The 20,595-nt window shown below is 39.7% G+C and overlaps 1 protein-coding gene across 7 annotated transcripts in view; it reads right to left on the reverse strand.

Moving 5' to 3' along the window:
- MPDZ (multiple PDZ domain crumbs cell polarity complex component) overlaps window positions 1-20,595 on the reverse strand; it is a 250,904-nt gene that overhangs the window by 79,430 nt on the left and 150,879 nt on the right. For 4 of the 7 annotated variants that reach the window (XM_073635501.1, XM_073635485.1, XM_073635480.1 and 1 more), the window contains 7 exons: window positions 18,600-18,710; window positions 17,108-17,191; window positions 15,113-15,208; window positions 12,313-12,384; window positions 7,567-7,723; window positions 3,431-3,627; window positions 2,974-3,065 (listed from right to left, as the gene is read on the reverse strand). In XM_073635501.1, the coding sequence (XP_073491602.1) occupies window positions 2,974-3,065; window positions 3,431-3,627; window positions 7,567-7,723; window positions 12,313-12,384; window positions 15,113-15,208; window positions 17,108-17,191; window positions 18,600-18,710 (809 nt within the window). The remainder of the gene's footprint in view (window positions 1-2,973; window positions 3,066-3,430; window positions 3,628-7,566; window positions 7,724-12,312; window positions 12,385-15,112; window positions 15,209-17,107; window positions 17,192-18,599; window positions 18,711-20,595) is intronic. The other 3 variants (XM_073635527.1, XM_073635512.1, XM_073635493.1) reach the window with 2 other exon arrangements.

Raw genomic sequence — 20,595 nt, forward strand, 5'->3', positions numbered from 1 at the left:
ACTTATATATTGTTATTCATCACTTACCTTCACATTTTGTATGCTTATGTTTTAATATTTTTTATTGTTTGTTTTTATTAGTCACTTTATTTATTGTTTTGCACTTCATTGGATTGAATAATATATATTTTTTGCACTTATTTGTAATATATGTGACACTTTATGGTAGTTCGCAGTGAGTGACTTACAGTCGCATGATACTACTATTTTCACTTTATCTTGCGGTGTTTACACAATATTTGCATATGTTTGTACTAGAGAGAGACTACTTGTTTCAGGTAGCCTCCCTCCATTTTTATTTTTAGCGCCACACTTTTATTTTTTAATTTTCATCACAATTAGTCATATTGTTGTGTTGGCTGCTTCTGTACCATAGGTTGGCGCAGTATTTTACATATTTACAAGTCAATGGGTGGCCCGCTCGGATCCGTCTGAAAAACGGACAGGGGGATCTGAGCAGGCCGATCGTGTGAAAGGTGCCTTAGGGGTTTATTTGCTAAAACTGGAGAGTGCAAAAGATTGTGCATGGTAGGCATTCAGCAGCTTGTTCAATTAAGCTTTGACAAAAAAAAAAATGCAAACTGATTAATATCTATGCAGAACTGTGTCACATTTTGCACCCTCCAGTTTTAGTAAATCAACCACTTAGGGCCATGTCCCATAGGCGATGTTGATGCTGGTGACAACTCATCAGCATCACTAAAATTTCGCTAGCCAGGACAGTAAGATTTGGGAATGCTTAATTATTACTAGAAAAGAAAATTGTTTCGATTTTAGTATTGCATAACAGTGCTCTTTAAGCAGTTGCAACAGGCATGAGCAATGGGTCTAAGAATATAGTCCCATTGCTCATGTACAGTTGTGCTCATAAGTTTACATACCCTGGCAGAATTTATGATTTCTTGCTATTTTTCAGAGAATATGAATGATAACACAAAAACTTATCCTTCACTCATGGTTAGTGTTTGGCTAAAGCCATTTATTATCAATCAACTGTGTTTACTCTTTTTAAATCATGATCACAACAGAAACTACCCAAATGACCCTGATCAAAAGTTTACATACCCCAGTACTTAATACCGTGTATTGCCCCCTTTAACATCAATGACAGCTTGAAGTCTTTTGTGGTATTTGTGGATGAGGCTCTTTATCTTCTCAGATTGTAAAGCTGTCCATTCCTCTTGGCAAAAAGCCTCCAGTTCCTGTAAATTCTTGGGCTGTCTTGCATGAACTGCACGTTTGAGATCTCCCCAGAGTGGCTCAATGATATTGAGGTCAAGAGACTGAGATGGCCACTCCAGAACCTTCACTTTATTCTGCTGTAGTCAATGACAGGTCAACTTGGCTTTGTGTTTTGGATCATTGCCCTGTTGGAATGTCCAAGTAAGCCCCATGTATGGTTTCCTGGCTGAAGAATGCAAATGTTCCTCCAGTATTTTTTGATAATATATTGCATTCATCTTGCCATCAATTTTGACCAAATTTCCTGTGCCTTTGTAGCTCACACATACCCAAAACATCAGCGATCCACCTCCGTGTTCCACAGTAGGAACCTGATGTACCTGTCATCATAGGTCTTGTTGACACCTCTCCAAATGTAGTTTTTATGGTTGTGGCCAAAAAGCAAAATTTTGGTCTCATCACTCCAAACGACTTTGTGCCAAAAGGTTTGAGGCTTGTCTCTGTGCTGTTTGGCGCATTGTAAGCAGGATACTTTGTGGCATTTGCGTAGTAATGGCTTTTTTCTGGCGACTCGACCATGCAGACCATCTTTCTTCAAGTGCCTCCTTATTGTGCATCTTGAAACAGCCACACCACATGTTTTCAGAGAGTCCTGTATTTCACCTGAAGTTATCAGTGGGTTTTTCTTTGCATCCCAAACAACTGTGGTTTGGTTTCAACAGAACCCCTAATTTTCCACTTCTTGATTGGAGTTTGAACACTGCCGACTGGAATTCTCAATTCCTTGGATATCTTTTTATATCACTTTCCTGTTTTATACAGTTTAACTACCTTTTCCCGCAGATCCTTTGACAATTCTTTTGCTTTCCCCATGACTCAGAATCCAGAAATGTCAGTGCAGCACTGGATGAAAGATGCAAGGGTCTGTCAGGAGTCCAGAAACTCATTGACCTTTTACACACTAACACTAATTACAAGCAAACCGATCACAGGTGAGGATGGTTACCTTTAATATCCATTTAAACCCCTGTGTTTCAACTTGTGTGCATGTTATCAGGCCAAAACCACCAGGGTATGTAAACTTTTGATCAGGGTCATTTGGGTAGTTTCTGTTGCCATTATGATTTAAAAAGAGTAAACGCAGGTGATTCATAATAAATGGCCTCAGCCAAATACGATCCATTAGTGAAAGAAATGTTTTTGTGTTATCATTCATATTCTCTGAAAAATGGCCAAGAAATCATAAATTCTGCCAGGGTATGTAAAATATAATGAATGAATTTCCAGAAATAGCTTATGTGAAGCCAAAAACAATGTTGAAACACTGACTTTTTTTTCTTGGGCTAGTAAACTAAATCATGTACTGTGCAAACTATTACTACTATTTTGATTTCAGAAATCAGGAAGGATTTTTTTTTCCCAGTTGGAGCGAATTGGACCATGGTTTATAAAGGTTTGTTTTGCCTTCTTCTGGATCAGTTGCAGGTCTAAGGGTTCCATACATGCAGGTTTTCAGTTTTCTATTTACACTCAATTGGTTGACCTTGTCTTTTTTTCAAACTAGGTAACATATGTCAGCAGCATGTGAATTAAAAAGCGCGCGTGTGTAATTTTTTTCTCCCAGCTACTTTAGCCTTATAAACATACACACATACAACACACCAAATATTTGGATTGAAGTCTATTAAAACTACTGTTTTCTTTTTGTATTATTAGAAGAACAGGAACATACAATCTTTGTGCAGACAGTGTCCCTGGCAGGAAAATATTATAAAATAATATAAGTTTTACCTGATAAAAATTACTTTGACTTTAGACGGTGCACACTTGATAATGGATGAAGCATTCTGATGACTTCTCCCATATAGTATTTGTCCATTAATCTAAGAAAGGCACATATGCTGATATTAGAACAGAACATCATCAGGCACATGACATTTTACCCTAATGCAGGCAACTTCAAACAAAAAAAGGCTATGCATTCCAAAGGATTTTATTATGCCAAAACAACACATTTGGATATGTTCTTCGGTTGTATTATTTATGAAGTGCTGCCTTTTAAAGGAAAGCCAAAACTGATAAAAGATTAATTAAGATACCTAAGCCTTCACTGATTGAAATAGAAGAACCTTTAATCGACAAGGAATCTTTATTTCCGTCTTGTTCATAAGTTGCTCAATAGGATTCAGAATCTGCATTTACAAGTACAATGGATGTATTCACTGGCGGCTTATTGACATATACTTGCCTCTAATAACTCATCGGCAATCTGCAACCGGCCATCTTTGCCAGCTGCTCCATTTGGATCTATCCCCACGATGAAGACGCTCATTCGTGAACGGTCTTTGTTTCCAGCAAGGCTCAGGCCCAATCCAGTCTTCCCTTTTTCCAATTCTATCATATGCAATTCTCCTGGCAGGTTTCCATACCGCTGTGATATCTTTCCTAAATGGGAGGAAGAAGCACTAATTAACAAGTCCATCATACTAAGAACAGACATGAGTAATTAGCTCTTTGCAGCAAAATTGGGATAAAAAAATGTGCAGAGGTCCCCTAGCAACAACAACACATTATTACCACCATTTTACCATAGAGAGTGGCTAAAAAAAGGGCTATCTTTAGATAACCTAGTTACATTCATTTTCTGTGAGCAGCTTTAGGACGTCCCCATTAAATTGTGAGTTTAGACATTAAAAAAGTAGGAAAGAAGTCAAGTGGAAAACCCAGTGCGCGTGTAGAAAGAAAACAAAAATAGGAAAAAATGTTTTACAATGTTGTATAAAAAAATAATAATTCCTGAATCAGTATATCCTCACTGCAATATTCATACTTACATTTTATGTTTGTACTTCATAAAAAACTAGTTATCCTAATGGAAAAATACATAATAATGGGAAACAGTACGCTATGGATTGCGAAGTACAGTATCCAATAGTTCATCCTACTGTATACGGTTTCATGAAGCAATATGTAACATGTAAGCAAAAGATAAAAATGACCATTCAAGCATATCTAGGTCCTTAACAATCATTTCAGACAAGCAGTAGGAAGGAACTCCTAGAAGCTGAAAACATTGATGAAAACCATGGGAGCCGTTTTAACTGTCAAAAGTTTTGTGTTTCTGTCTGTCCAATTTTAACATTTTCACAGCTCTGTCAAAAAGCAAAAAAAAGTGTGCCAAGGAGAAGGTTCGTTTTTTCTGTGCTGCAGTTAAATTAGCTTTACATGTCTTGTCCCTCCTCTCTCTCAGTACACTCCTTGATATAAAATAAGCACTGCAGCACCCCTGACTGGCTCCTTGTGCTTCTTCTCCCTCGCCCAGTCTGAGTTTTGCTGTAACAAGGTTGCAGGAGACTGATATCAGGTCAAATTCACATGTTTATTGCTTGCACAGTAAGTGAAGGTAAATCTCATCAACTAAGACACAACAAAAATAAAAACACTTTTTTCAAGGACTAAAACACCTCTGCTTGTTTTTTAGTTCTTGTGCCCCTACTGGAGACATCCTCACACTTCCCTTTACCTCAGTGCTGACACCAAGATAGGACGTGAGGCAAAATGTCCTCAATGTGAACACACACAGCAATACGCAACAGTTAGGGGCTTTAAAGTGGAGTTCCACCTAAAAATTGAACTTCCGCTTTAAGGGAAGGTGACCCTCTGACATGCCACATTTGGCATGTCTTTTTTTGAGGGGGAGCGGATACCCTCTTTTTAGAGGGTTTCAGCTCCCACTTCCTCCTCCAGGTCCCAGATGACTACCTGGCCAGTCATGGCACGCCGCCCGGCTCGCGCATGCGCAGTGTGTGCCCGGCTGTGAAGCCACAGGTGAGTGCCCACAGTGACTATGAGGGCGCCGCAGAGAGGAGGGGGGCTTCGTTCCCCTGTATCGCTTGACCCTGGGACAGGTAAGTGTCTGATTATTAAAAGTCAGCAGCTGCAGTATTTGTAGCTGTTGACGTTTATTTTATTTTTTTTAAGCGGAACTCCGCTTTAACTAACTTTTCTCTGTATCCAAAACTAAAATAAAGTTTTGCTGCAAGCTACACTTTAGGGGAATCTGTCATGCTTGAATATGGAGTTTGCCATTGCAGAGCTCTTAACAATTCTTATTGCCTGGCTGTTATGCTGACCCACTGGCTCTAGTGCTTTCTTTCACAATCCAGGAAGGAAAGTCAGAAAAACTTATTTGTATACTTATTGCTAACAGACACAAAGTAACTGTCATTAGTGGCAGCCTTCATGACATTTTTCCTTAAAGTGGATGTAAACCCTCACATATACCCAGTTAAGTAAAAAGCCTAAGATGATACACAGAGATATGAAACAAATCTCCCTATATGTTTTACATGTATATCTGCTGTCTTCAACTTTATATATTCTTTAGAAAGTTCAGATCGTGTTAGGAGATTTACTCTTCCTGTTCAGTACTGCAGTGAAGCCTGGGCATACAGCCAAGACAGCTGATTGGAGGAAAGGCACACACCCCCTCTCCTCATAGGTAGAGACTTTCAGAACTGTTCGTTGAATCATTCAGCTCTCTGCTAATCTATTTATAGTAAACTCCCCAACACAAAACTCAGGCTGCTTTTATCATATGTGACTGAGAACTTGTGAGATTTCATCAGGCTGATAACAGAAGAACAGAGCAAGAGACAGCTACAGGACATAGTGCTTAGAAGAGAGATAAGAAAATACTGCAGATATATGTGCCCAGCTCAAATTTCATGAATCGGGTTTACATCCACTTTAAGGCCTTGTTCACACCGTGGTGCAGAGACGTCAGATTTTCTGTTAGCGTTGTGTAAGGGCATAAAAAAAAACAAGTATGTGTGCCCTGTTCACACCACAACATGAAGATTTTTTTCTGCGTAGGAATCTGCAACGTGTACCCAGTTTTCTGCACAGGAAAAAAAACTGATATGACATCAACATTGGTGTGAACAGGGCACATAACTGATGCGCATGAAAACTGATGTCAATGTGCATAAAAACGGACTGAAAAATGCATAAAACTGATGTAAAACTGATGTCTCTGCAAGTGAAATCTATGTGATTTTCCCATCGGTTTTAATGCAGGTATGGTGTGAAAGAGCTCTTAAATACAGACAGAATTGGTTTTATTGGCATATTGAAGCTCTAACCAGTTAGGATTAGCATACAGTATTAATGTATTTTCACTGAAAAAGCATTATGGAACAGCAGGTATATTTTCCTTGTCATTAAAGTGTCACTAAAACCACATCATTAAAAAAAAAAACATCAATAAATGGTGTATTACACGCAGTTCATACTCACTCAGGTCACTATGAGATTCATTTTCTGTATTCTGCAAAAAACTTGGTTGATCCTGCTGTTCTCTTTCTCCCCCTTCTGTTTATCTCCCCAATTCAGCTAGGAATTTTGCAGCTGTGGTGGCAAGTTTGCACGTGCTCAGTTTGACAGCCGACTCTCTACCTCCTGCTCCATGCCCACTAACCAGCTAAATACAATGGAGTTGGGATATTACTTGTAGATTAATGAAGTCTTCACTCTTATGCCCTGTACACACGGTCGGACATTGATCGGACATTCCGACAACAAAATCCATGGATTTTTTCCGATGGATGTTGGCTCAAACTTGTCTTGCATACACACGGTCACACAAAGTTGTTGGAAAATCCGATTGTTCTAAACGCGGTGGCGTCAAACACATACGTCGGGACTATAAACGGGGCAGTAGCCAATAGCTTTCGTCTCTTAATTTATTCTGAGCATGCGTGGCACTTTGTGTGTCGGATTTGTGTACACACGATCAGAATTTCCCACAACGGATTTTGTTGTCGGAAAATTTTATAGCAAGCTCTCAAACTTTGTGTGTCGGAAATTGCGATGGAAAATGTGTGATGGAGCCCACACACGGTCGGAATTTCCGACAACAAGGTCCTATCACACATTTTCCGTCGGAAAATCCGATCGTGTGTACAGGGCATAACTCTAAGACACAGGTTGGTGGGACATAACACATCTTGTGATTGGCAGAAATCCGCCCACACAATGTTATGTCTACAAAAAAATAAAGATTTGATTTCAAATATATATTTTCATGCCAATTTAAAATAGTTTATTAATATTATTTATTTTTACTCTGTATTCTTGTTTTTTTTTTTTTTGTTTTGTTTTTTGAAACTGTGACCAGCAGCAGAGGACTAGAAGCTCCTCCTGCTTATGTTTCCCTGCAGACAGGCTGAGAAAGACCTCGGTCGTGTGACAGCTGTATATCGATTAGGAAAAAGGTACTTAGATTTTTTTTTTTTTTATTAAAATAATTACAGTGCCATCATCTACATACAGAAATAGAATGGACAATGTAAAATTAAACAGTGTGTGTTTAGTATTACTTACTCCAACTGTAGCCAAACTCATCTTCTTTATCAGGGTCTTTAGAAAAAGTACTGGGGGTTATCTGAACATGGCCAGCACCAGTGGTGAAAGTCGAAGATACCGGAGCCAAGTTTGAAAAAGTTGTTTTTTCTGTCTCAGAATCTGAATTACTGGAAGCCTAAAAGAGATTTGTACAAACTGCATGACACATACTATATTATACCCATGTATAAATTTCATTACAACACATGATACTAAACATATACTTCAATCTTACTTATAATACAACCGCATGACCATGTGGCAGTTCCTCCTCTGCAAATTACATACTGTGACTTCATATTATATTTGAAAGGGAAAGGTAGAATCATTTAGCTGGTTGTTTACCTAAGGCATCTTGTAGATCAATGTGCCGGTAACAAGTCAAATTGTAGTAGAGGGGAAAAAAAGTAATTTGTAAATGTATGCTGAGCCAAGTATGTACAAATTCTACCATCTGAGCTCAATAAAATGAAACTGCTTAACTGGACTAGCTAAAACTTGGAGGACTACTTTGTACACTAGGCATTACATTCTGAGGTCCTAACCCTTAGAACCATTGTTTCAAGATTTAGAGAGTGAAGTTTTACTGTCTGTCACAAACAGATGTGGACCCTGCTCCTCTATGCAATGGCTAGGGATATAAGGTAGAAGACACAACTTGAATGATACAGGATTGGTTTAGGATGGAATTTTAAAAAGGCCAATATAATATGGAGCAAACTTAGTAGAGGACATCCTGAGGCAAAGTTTTCTCAAGGTTATCTCCAGGCTCAAAGTCAATAGTTTTGGTGCAGTAGTGTCAGCAATGTTTTGTATCTGGAAACAGAATTGAGAAGTTTCTTTTATACCTGGGACCAAATTGCTCTGAAAGATGTCTGCATGGTGGCTAGAACAGACATGTTATGAGCGAGTGGGACCCAGGGGTACTTATCATGGAGAACCTTGGTCATGAAATGCAATGGCACCAGGGTTTGGCCTAGAGGAATGGAGGATTTCACGACAGAGGTCACTGCCAGAATTTGAGCAGCAGAAATAATGAGCTTCAGAGGAGGAATCATTGTTGTGGGGGATTAAAGGAATAGGAGAATGTACCGGCTCAAGTATTGCTGGAACTGTGTTTGTATGTGATGCCAAAATTAAAATGAGAAAAAGGACCATTGAGCCTACCCTAGATTGAGGTGTCAAGCAGACTGGAGGAGATCATGTTGGCTTTTGTGATTGGTAAATATGATCAGATGATGTGAAGATAGCCCAAGAATATACTGCCATTCCTCCAACACGTTACAATCTCACGATCTCCAATGCCATAATTTTCTGCTTATGTAAATTTTGGGGGGTTTTTTTAGATAAGAAAACACAAAGACGCTTCTTGCCTTGGACAGTCTGTAAAAGTCTGACACTGAGACCCACATTAAATGTGTCAACTTCCAGGTATAAGGGTTTAGCAGTATGTGGCCAATGTAAAGCTAGTCCAGTTAGAAAGGTGGATCAACACCTTTATGGGTCAGGGCAGTGACGGGTCCCACCAGAGAGGAGTATCATTTAAAAAAATGACAATAATAGTTTGTGAAGCCCAGGGATCATTGAGTTGCCTTCAGCCTAAAGAGCTGTGGCCAGTTAGCGATGGCCGAAACCTTATTAGGGTTCTAATATTGGGTAATGACTCAAGAGAAAAAATAAGCCAAGTGAAATAAAGTTTTTTTATTGATTAAATAATGATTTTATGTTAAAAAATATATATACACATTTTATACTAATGCCAAATTTACACTTGAAAGAATATATTTAACCAAAATTTAAGACATAAAATACCAAAAGCAATTAAAATAACACATGCAGCTAAGGGAACTGACCCTTACATGCCCACTCAGAAAACACAGCTAGATTCTGTTCACTTGTGCAGAGTATATTGCTCCCCAAGCACCATTCAGACTGGCAAGCAGAATTACCAGACCTGATGGTGCTATTACTTTGGAGCCACAACATTTACATATATTCGAAGAGGCCAGCATATTTTATTTTACCTCCTCCCTTCACCTCAGCGAATGCATTCTATATGCCCCCAGTCCTATCCTATCCAGCAGAACCTATCTGCAGTATCCGAGTTGTTGCCTGCCAAATACCCAAATAAGAACGAGAAACAAGAGGTCTGCGATAACCAGTTCAAATAAGCAAATGTCCAACTGTATATATAGCTGTATTCCTCATCCTTTTTTTCATATCTAAACAGATATACTTGTCAAATAACATAAGATTAGGAATAAAACAAACTTATATAGGATAATACTGCCCAATGCATTGATAGTTTAGAATACACAACTGAACAGACTGAAAAATAATATTATATACGGTGGGGACAGAAAGCGTTCAGACCCCCTTACATTTTTCACTCTGTTATATTGCAGCCATTTGCTAAAATCATTTAAGCTCATATTTTTTCCTCATTAATGTACACACAGCACCCCATATTGACAGAAAAACACAGAATTGTTGACATTTTTGCAGATTTATTAAAAAAGAAAAACTGAAATATCACATGGTCCTAAGTATTCAGACCCTTTGCTCAGTATTTAGTATAAGCACCCTTTTGATCTAATACAGCCATGAGTCTTTTTGGGAAAGATGCAAGTTTTTCACACCTGGATTTGGGGATCCTCTGCCATTCCTCCTTGCAGATCCTCTCCAGTTCTGTCAGGTTGGATGGTAAACGTTGGTGGACAGCCATTTTTAGGTCTTTCCAGAGATGCTCAATTGGGTTTAAGTCAGGGCTCTGGCTGGGCCATTCAAGAACAGTCACTGAGTTGTTGTGAAGCTACTCCTTCGTTATTTTAGCTGTGTGCTTAGGGTCATTGTCTTGTTGGAAGGTAAACCTTCGGCCCAGTCTGAGGTCCTGAGCACTCTGGAGAAGGTTTTCGTCCAGGATATCCCTGTACTTGACCGCATTCATCTTTCCCTCGATTGCAACCAGTCGTCCTGTCCCTGCAGCTGAAAAACACCCCCACAGCATGATGCTGCCACCAACATGCTTCACTGTTGGGACTGTATTGGACAGGTGATGAGCAGTGCCTGGTTTTCTCCACACATACCGCTTAGAATTAAGGCCAAAAAGTTCTATCTTGGTCTCATCAGACCAAAGAATCTTATTTCTCACCATCTTGGAGTCCTTCAGGTGTTTTTTTTAGCAAACTCCATGCGGGCTTTCATGTGTCTTGCACTGAGGAGAGGCTTCCGTCGGGCCACTCTGCCATAAAGCCCTGACTGGTGGAGGGCTGCAGTAATGGTTGACTTTCTACAACTTTCTCCCATCTCCCGACTGCATCTCTGGAGCTCAGCCACAGTGATCTTTGGGTTCTTCTTTGCCTCCCTCACCAAGGATCTTCTCCCCCGATAGTTCAGTTTGGCCGGACGGCCAGCTCTAGGAAAGGTTCTGGTCTTCCCAAACGTCTTCCATTTAAGAATTTTGGAGGCCACTGTGCTCTTAGGAACATTAAGTGCAGCAGAATTTTTTTGTAAACTTGGCCAGATCTGTGACTTGCCACAATTCTGTCTCTGAGCTCTTCAGGCAGTTCCTTTGACCTCATGATTCTCATTTGCTCTGACATGCACTGTGAGCTGTAAGGTCTTATATAGACAGGTGTGTGACTTTCCTAATCAAGTCCAATCAGTATAATCAAACACAGCTGGACTCAAATGAAGGTGTAGAACCATCTCAAGGATGATCAGAAGAAATGGACAGCACCTGAGTTAAATACATGAGTGTCACAGCAAAGGGTCTGAATACTTAGGACCATGTGATATTTCAGTTCTTCTTTTTTAATAAATCTGCAAAAATGTCAACAATTCTGTGTTTTTCTGTCAATATGGGGTGCTGTGTGTACATTAATGAGGAAAAAAAATGAATTTAAATGATTTTAGCAAATGGCTGCAATATAACAAAGAGTGAATAATTTAAGGGGGTCTGAATACTTTCCATCCCCACTGTATATATAATGCATAAAAACAAATTATACGGGTTACATTCCATCATGCAAGAAGGTAGATACACTATAAGCCTTCATTCCCACAGGTCTCCTGTGTTTGTTTAATTTAAACACAAGGGAAATTGATCTGGGAAGCCTAATCAAACTTTATGCAAACATACTTTCCAGAGCAATCTCTCCTGTGTTTAAATTTACATGCACTTACATGCATTTACACTGGGTAACAAACAATTAGATGCATTTGCACATGTTCAGAGTGGTTAATCAACCAATGGATGCAAAGATTTCTATATTTTCCAAATGTAGCTAACCTGAACGCAAGTAAAAGCACAGTGTGCAATACACCACTTGAAATCATTATATGCATTTAAAAAGTTTCTGTGAACGCATATAATCGCTATTTCAGTTTAACACTATTAAAGATAGTGTATCCAGAAAAAAGTTAAATTTCTTTCATTGACAGAGGGGGTGCTCAGTGATCAATTTAGCCTCCAGCTGATTTTAGGTCAGGGCTTAGGCTAGAGCTGAACTACCACTAAGTGGAAAGAGACTGTTTTCTGAAAAATGTCTAACTCAATGCAAATTACTCATAAGAACAATCAGCACAGATTCAAAACAAACTAAAACAACAACATTAAAACAGTACAGCAAGTGCATAAGAAACTGAACAAAGCATCACACTGTATGACTCACAAACAAGCACATACAGAAATTACGGTCACAATTTAAATCCGCTCAGACAAACCTTAAATGGCGTGGGAGCAAAGGGGTTAGTTGGGGAACAACGGAAGGCAATTCTAACCGGATTCATTGTGCCCTACAGCAACAAGAGAACAGAAACGTTCACCAAAATACAGTGTGTTTTTTCGAAAAAGATGAGCCTGTCACTAAACAAGGCTATCCATTTAAAATGAGGACTGTTGAAAAAACTAAAAATAACCAGTTAATATTTATATACATAGTTATATACATTTTTTTCTTTCAATTACAGTGGTTAATACACTTTGCTGAGCCAATCACCTCCACCAAGTATGTGACAGTGAAATCTCCCATTGTATAATAAAAGCTGAGTCTTAAGCTGGTATAAACTAGAAGAATTTTGTTCAAATTCTTTTTGTTTTAACAGGAGCCTGCAGACAAGCACTACAGTTTTCTGCCTGTACTTCTGTCCAGGCTGTCCATTTGAAAGCTGCAGGGCTTGTGAATGAACTAAGAGGACACTCATCAGCGCCCCTGCAGTTCATTGAGAACTACAAGCCATCTGCCACGGTGGCGGAAGGGACTTGTAATTTCCCTGAAATTGAAATGACCATGAGCTTGTAGCAGAAGGAGGAATGTCATGTCTGTACAGAGTACTATAGGTCTGTACACCATACAGACCTGGCAGCAAAAGGGTTAATAGACAATGCACCCCTGACGCTCGTGTCAAACAGATTTAGAGGTTCTCTATAAAGAAAGCAAAGTAGAAGCCATTTATCAAACTCATCCCGAAAACTTGCCTCTTCAAAAAACAGAAGTATGCCGAAAGCTTTTTTTGGCTGTGCTTATACTCCTATGGATCACAGAAGTGCAGTTTGTTCTTCACTCCTGTGACCCGTTCACTGTTGGCTGACATCACAGAGCCAATCCAGGTTCTGCATGGATCCTGACAATGTCTGACTGGAAGCTGGCTCGACCTATCAGCTGCACCGCTGGCAGACTGAGCCAGCCGCTCCCTCCCCACACCAGCCCAGTGCTCTAGTGAGTGCTGGAGAGGCAGAGCAGAAAGTCAGTCACTGACAGTCCCGGCTCTCTGCTCAGAGCAGAGGGGAGAATTGAGTGATCAGTGGTGTTTGATTGCTCAGTTCTCATTGCAGAGGCAGTGGGGACAGATGCAGCACTGGATCGATGCTGCATCCACCTAGGTGTGTAAGATTTTTTGTAAACCCCATACTTCTCTTTTAGCCAATATAATGGATCACTTAAACGCCAAACTTTCTGTTTAAGGGCGGCTTCACATTGCCCTGGGCAATGCGCAACTAAACTGCGGTTTTCGTATGAGTTAGCAGCACTTCCCCATAGACTTCTATTATGTCCCGTGGGTTTGGTGCACTTTTTAAAAGCACACCAAAACAGCGGGCAATAATTGCAGTCTATGGGAAAGCGCAGCTAACTCATACGAAAACCGTGGGTTAGCTGTGCTTTAGCCAAAGCGCAGCGGGGCAGTGTGAGGGCTGCCCTAAACAAAATTATGTACTGGGCTGTCTTAAAAACCAGGCAGAGAAGGGAAGAGAGGGGATGTGCCATTGCTCTGAGTCATTCACTTTTGTGTGCAGCTTGAGTTAGACCTCTGAAAACAATTTACTTATGTTATCAGGATAGCCTGTACAAAAGCCTAGCACTTCACCTGCTAGTTAAGCCTGGAACACGTCTCCGGTCGAAGGCGCTGTACTAACAATCTGACAATGGTACAGTGATCTCCCCCCGCTGAGCTGTTGTGTTCTGACAGGGGAGTGGCCCCCAGCCAGAACACTCCAATGGCTGAGAGCACTAATCGGGAGTCGGTCGGCTGCTGGTTTTTAAGCATGCTTATTCAACAGAAGCTGGTTTCTGTCAGACCAGCTGCCATACACACAGGCTGAATGTCGCCCGGCACTCAGCCCGTGTGTACAAGGCTTTAGAATGTACATATTTATATGGAATGTACTATACCTAATATTTTAAACATTTATATTTTGTCCTGACCATATTAAAAAACCAAACCACTATACATTCCCTTCCAGGTCAGTTATAAACAAAATTACGCCTGCTTAACATTGATAGAGGTTTTTTTTTATATACGCTTATATTAATTTCACTGCTGACCTTGTGTGAAAATGATATTCTGAATATAATCTACGGTGGTTTGTAAAGTAATTAAAATGTGTAAAAAAAAGAAAAAAAAATCTGTTAATCCTCTAGTGTGATGAACTGCTGGTTATGTAATTCAGGTCAGCAAAATATCTCCTCCCTAGCCTAGGCAAGGAAGATGAGAATCTAGAGGCATGGAGAGGATAAAACAATAAGTTTTCAGTTTATTCTTTGGACACTCAAATAAAATACAATTTATACAGGGAAATCTGGAGAACTGTAGAAGCACACGGTGTACTATAAAGTCTGGTTACATTGAATTTGGATATTATTCACAGTTCTGTTTAACATGCCCATTCACAAGAATATTGGATGACTTGTGGGCTTCCAGAGACCTCAGACACCATAGGTAAGAGATCTATTGGGCAATTGTCTCCTGTTCTCCTGAAGTAAGACAAGAACTTGGTGTGTAAGCTGTGTAATTGACATTTGTAGAAAGGTGACAAGCCCATGCAACTCTCAAAGCAATAACAAAACAATGGTGAGGTTAATATATAGATCACATATTACTTAATTAAAATAAGTAAACCATTGCACTGGCTTCTGCAGTTAAATGAGAATGTATTATGGGTTACAGTGTAATGCACAGTAAAAATGGCAGAAGTAAACTGTAATGGGAACTGAAAGCTACAAATAAAAAGTTAAAAACATCCAACCTTGTTAGTGTTGTACTGGGAGGAATCAGCAAATGGGTTAGTGCAGCTGAGGAGAGGTTTAGTACCAAATGTGCTCTGTAAAGGCAAGCTTTTACTCTAAAAAATAAAGGAAAATAGCAATCATTAAGTAATACAAAATTGAAAAAGGTGTTTATGAAACTTTGCAAAACCCAAGTAAGGTAATTCAGTAAAAAGCATGCATTAAATATAATAAAAATGAAGACAGATCTCACAAAAAACACAAAGTACAAAGATGCATGTGCACATCTTGCAAAGTTCATCGGACACAGCGTACGTGCATAGAATGCATAAAGGTAAAAAACCTTGAGCCTTTACAACTACTTTAAGCCCGTCCTCCAAGCAGAGCCGTTGGCATCCATCTCAGAGAAGTAGATGCACATACACAGCGGCTGCACGGACACAAGCACGTGTCAAAGTTGGACATGCGGCAGGAGAAGGTGAATATTCGGGATTCAGATCCATGAACCTGCTCCTGCCCCCATGTCAAACGTGCATCCATTCTATGGGCTACACAGCTCCGAGGTGGATGCACACACATCTGCAAGTAGCTCTGCATGGAGGACACGCTCTTCTGTCTAAATGAGCCCTTACAGCGTTCGCTGAATCCTACTAACAGCAGTCCCTCTGGACAGTTTTCTGAATGCAGTGCATAAACTGTGCCCAACTGAGTACCTTTGCACTGAACTTGGCGAAACTGATACAGGTGGTGTTCTGTCATTCAAACCTGCCTAAAAGAGTAAAACTAACATACTTTTGTTTTAAGGAATTACAACATGCTATAAGGAAAATATAAAGTGAATTACACACCAGGGACTGATGTGCACTTCATCTCATGTTAAACTAGCCACTTTGTAGCAGCTATAAAAGTATCTGGTTAAAGTCTTACGTCTTTATGCAGCTACAAGGGTGGCATAATGATCAGCATCTGCAGAGGATAACAAGAGCAACTACTGAATTTAAACATTCCGTAGCAAGCTCCAAATACTGCCAAAATTCACTCAGCAACTGAGCTACAAATTGCTGAAATTGTTTTCACAAAGACCTTTTGTTGGCTTCCATTAAATTTTTTATTTCTTGCAGTAAAAACGCCAATAAGGCAGACCATAGACGGTGCAAATTTCTTACCTACAACAATAGGTTGCAGAAAAAGAAATTTGCATGGTTTCCCCATCAACACAGACAGTACTGACAGGGGAGTCCCTCCTGCCGAGACTTTGTGGTCTCCCATGGGTTGCAGGAAATAAAATTGCTCGATTCCCCCATCAACACAGTCAGTGTTGATGGAGGATCCCCACTGCTGAGCCACTATGTTCTCCCGGCGGGGAAGCCATCCTATAGCCATCCTGCTATAGTAGCCGCTAGCCATAATCACAAGTAAAATTTATCAGGCTGGTTGTACCCAAGTTGATCTATTGATTAACTTGGTACAGTCAGCATGCCCATACACGGTTCGAATCTTGGCCGGGTCAGCAAGCATCTATGGCCGGCCTATAAGTGATTCTGTCAAAAAGTTTGTGACCTGGCCCTTAGAATCAACTCTGCCTGGGTTTATGGCAGGCTCCACCCAACATGACATGTCAAGAAGACATACTTTTTGGTTAGGAGGCTGACTGACACCAGTTCTGTGAGATGCTAGTTTAGCTTGGTGACATATCTCTGCAACATGGCTGTCCAAGCAGATCATCAGAAGGGACTGGCATGTAGGGCAGGAATCTGGAGCAGGAGACAACAGGAAAAAATAGGGACTGGTACTTATCATTTAACATCAAGCGATTCAAAGAACAAGGGAAATATCTACAAGAAGACAGACCATTGAGAATCAATTTTAGAATGTGAAGAAAGCAGAGTGTGTGAATACATATCATTATATGGAGGTAAATAATGATTGCTTTCAAAGTTCCTAAACAAAGTGAGGTTAGCGCCATTGGTGTACCTTAAAGACAATCAACATGCAGTTGTAAGTAAAGTATTTACCTTGGATGAGTGATGAGAAAAGGGGTTAGTAGGTGGATGTCCTCTGTAAGCAGAGGCAGATGGAGAGCAATACAGAGACTCAGGCTAAAGAAGAAAAGGTCAATAAGAAAGGCATTACAAAGGTCAATTAAAATGCCACTAGAAAGGCAGCATTGAACACCCCAAATGGACCCAAAGGTCTCACAGCACATGCATACACTAACAAATAGAAAAGCAAATAAATAGCAGAGAACTGCTGCTGCATGGTGGTAAACTGGTCCTCTCATGGCTTAGACTTGCCTGCAGTGGTGGAGTGACATTCGTTTAGCTCTGATACTTATAGCTTAGAACAGAAACCATTCTAAAGCAGAAGCCCCTGCTTAATACATGATATACACATACGTCTTTAAGAAGAGACAGCAGGTAACAGTCTATAACTGCCATGATCATCTCGCTGCTCTAATAGGGAACATTAGCAAACTGAAAATGACTTTATATGGAGTGCTCTGCTGTGAGAAGTGTTAAAAGGTGGTCTCATCATGTCTTCAGTAAAGTCCACCCTCCTATGTCAAAGGGTTTCTTCTGAATTATGCAAATTTTGGCCTGCTAGGTCACTGACAAAACTTAGCATGATGGCATTCAGCACTGTTAGTCCCCATTCACACATGAGCATTTTGTAGCTGGAAGAACAAAGCTCCAAAATGCTCAACCAGTCAAAATCCTAGGCTTTTAAATTTTACAATTTCACATTTGAGAGTTCAGATGCTGGTAACTCAACCCCTGAATCTCCAAAAATCCCATGAGCTACTTTTGAAGCAGAATTTGGAGTTTATGGACACACCGATTTTAACAGGACCTTGCAAAAAAACATGTGTTACGCATGTTTTTTCTGGCACTCCCATATTAAAAGTCTATGGGGGCAAAAATGCATGATTTTGTTCCAAAAAAAACTGCTTGTATGCCACTAAACGGCAAGAGATAACAAAAACATGCAAACATCGCCTACATACACAACGCTCTAGTGTAAATGAGTGCCAAAACTGATTTACATGGGGAACATTTTTGTAGTTGCACGCATCATATGAGCATCAAAATAAACTATACTAATTTGAACTCTATATAGTACAAGAGAACTGCTTAGAGGGCAGTGCCCCTAAGGTCCAGTAATCAAATATCTCTGAGGAAATGTTTCCAGGAATTCCCTTAATCGAACAGCAGTTGTAATTACTGATCACCTGATGAAATCACCTTTGCAAGAAAATTCTTACAACATGACCTGCTGAGGGTAGCTGAGAAGCACTGGTATGGACAACTGACATATTCTGTCCATGATACCCATGCATTAACAGAATAGTAAAACATAACTAGGATGACAAGGAACACATATGTTTTTTTTTTCCATATACAACTACAAAATAGCATTTTATCAACTCCATGATAGCAAAAAAAATCAATTGTTAATAAAATAAACATGCAAATGTGTCAACACATTTAAATATTCCAATGTACTTACCCTAGGTCTGGTAATGATGCTTTGAACAAGAAAGACAACAGGGTTGCCTGCTTTTCTTATGGCTTCCACTGCCTGCTCATGGCTTGCATCTCTTAGATCAATGCCATCAACCTAAATAATAAGGGATGTTGGTTATTAAGGACAGCATGTAGTCATCCAGTAAGACTCAACATGACTGACTCCTAAATATCATATTAAAAAAAAAAAAAAAAAAGTAAAGCGGTAGTGCCATAGTTATGCCCTCCTGTTTAAAGAATAGTAAGCCACCTACAACAGAAAAGGAAAAAAAAAAAAAAAGAAGAGCAAAAACATCAACAGTAACAAATAAAGGCATCCCTCCTCCAATTACTTTACTGATGCATCTATTCCCTTATTAACGTTATAAATAGATGTCAGTAATAGGCTTTGTATAACAAGTCTGAGTTCAACAGCTTTATGCTGTAAGTAATTTTCTAAACAGCTTTACTTGTAGGATCTATACCTATAACTGGGTTTTTCCAAGTTAATCTAAAGCTTATGCCAGTCTGTCCGCTCATTAAAAGCAAAGAGAAAAAGACAGCTAAAGATTCCAGGTAGTAATCTTGTTGAGAGAAATTACTGTCCTGCTCAGTCCATCCAACAGAATAAATGAAGCTGGCCATACAGAGATATTTTATTTTTTTACTGAGCCTGCAGGCTCAATGGAAAAAAACAGATCCTTCCATCTAAGCTAGGGATCTTCAAACTACTGCCCTCCGGCTGTTGCGGAACCACACGTCCGAAGATGCATTGTACAACTGACATTCACAGACATGACTAGGCATGATGGGAATTGTACTTCCTGAACATCTGGAGGGCCATAGTTTGGAGACCCCCTGATTCTAAGATATGCAGTGCAAATTAACAAATCTTCCATTCCAGCTATTGGATTTTGACAGCTAGCCCCACTGGTTGTCAAATACCAGTACAGCGGCTCCATCTTTTTGCAAGTACCTGCTCTTCAGCCAAAACCTTTCCAGCAGGCTCCTTCAACAAAAGTCGGCCAACGATCTATGTTTATCAAACAGAGCAGGGCCGTCCACTGAGTGAATTTTGTCCGGTTCCTCACGAACTGGCCGAAGTTTGAATAGTGTATGGCCGTATTTAGGTGTATTTTTACAAAAAAGCAACACAAAGTTTTGAATATAATATGAAATCAGCAAAAAGTGTCTGCTGAAGCTGTGAATGGTAGCCAATCAGCTTCTAACTTCAGCTTGTTCAATTAGCCTTTGACAAAAAACCTGAAAGCGGATTGGCTACCATTCACAGCTGCACCAGATTTTGCACTCTCCAGATTTAATAAATTAACCCCTATACGTTTATGGAAATAAAAAAAGGCACGCATTTACTAAACATTTACTAAACAGTTTTTAAAACTGTCAGCATACCATGTCTACATCTGTTTTCTAAAGTGGCACTGACAAGCTGCACTGCTTTTAATGGATCAGTACTACTATGTTTTTTTTTTATTTCTGTGCCAACAAACCCATTTTCTGCACCACCTCCTAAGTTGAGTGTAAAATGGAGGTCAAGGCATAGTCACATATAAAAAAAAAAAAAAAAAAAAAAAAAAAAAAAATTTTTTTTATATGTCCTGTTCACACTACAATGCTGCTTTGACCTGAGTTGCGTTAAAATGCATATTCAGTATGTTGCGTTTCAACGTAACGTTGTAGTGTGAACAGGACACTTAAAAAAAGCTATTTTTTTAAGTGTCTATACGTTGGCCTGCATTTTACAAGATCGCTAAAATGCGGGTCAGCGTTGTAAAAACATGCATAAAGTGGCTGGAAATGTGCATCCATTTTCCCTGCATTTTCCTGTCAGTGTGAATTCTAAAAGTCCTGAAGTGATCCAGCACAGCTTATTTTTCTGACTAAAGTGCCACTTTGTGGAGTAGGAGATTCATGACAAAAGGGATCTCTACAACAAGTAATGTTAGGTTCTTCTTCTTCTCTCTGTTCATCAGGGCTTGGCT

The sequence above is a fragment of the Aquarana catesbeiana genome, linkage group LG01, assembly GCF_042186555.1.
Source record: "Aquarana catesbeiana isolate 2022-GZ linkage group LG01, ASM4218655v1, whole genome shotgun sequence".
Taxonomy (NCBI): Eukaryota; Metazoa; Chordata; class Amphibia; order Anura; family Ranidae; genus Aquarana; species Aquarana catesbeiana.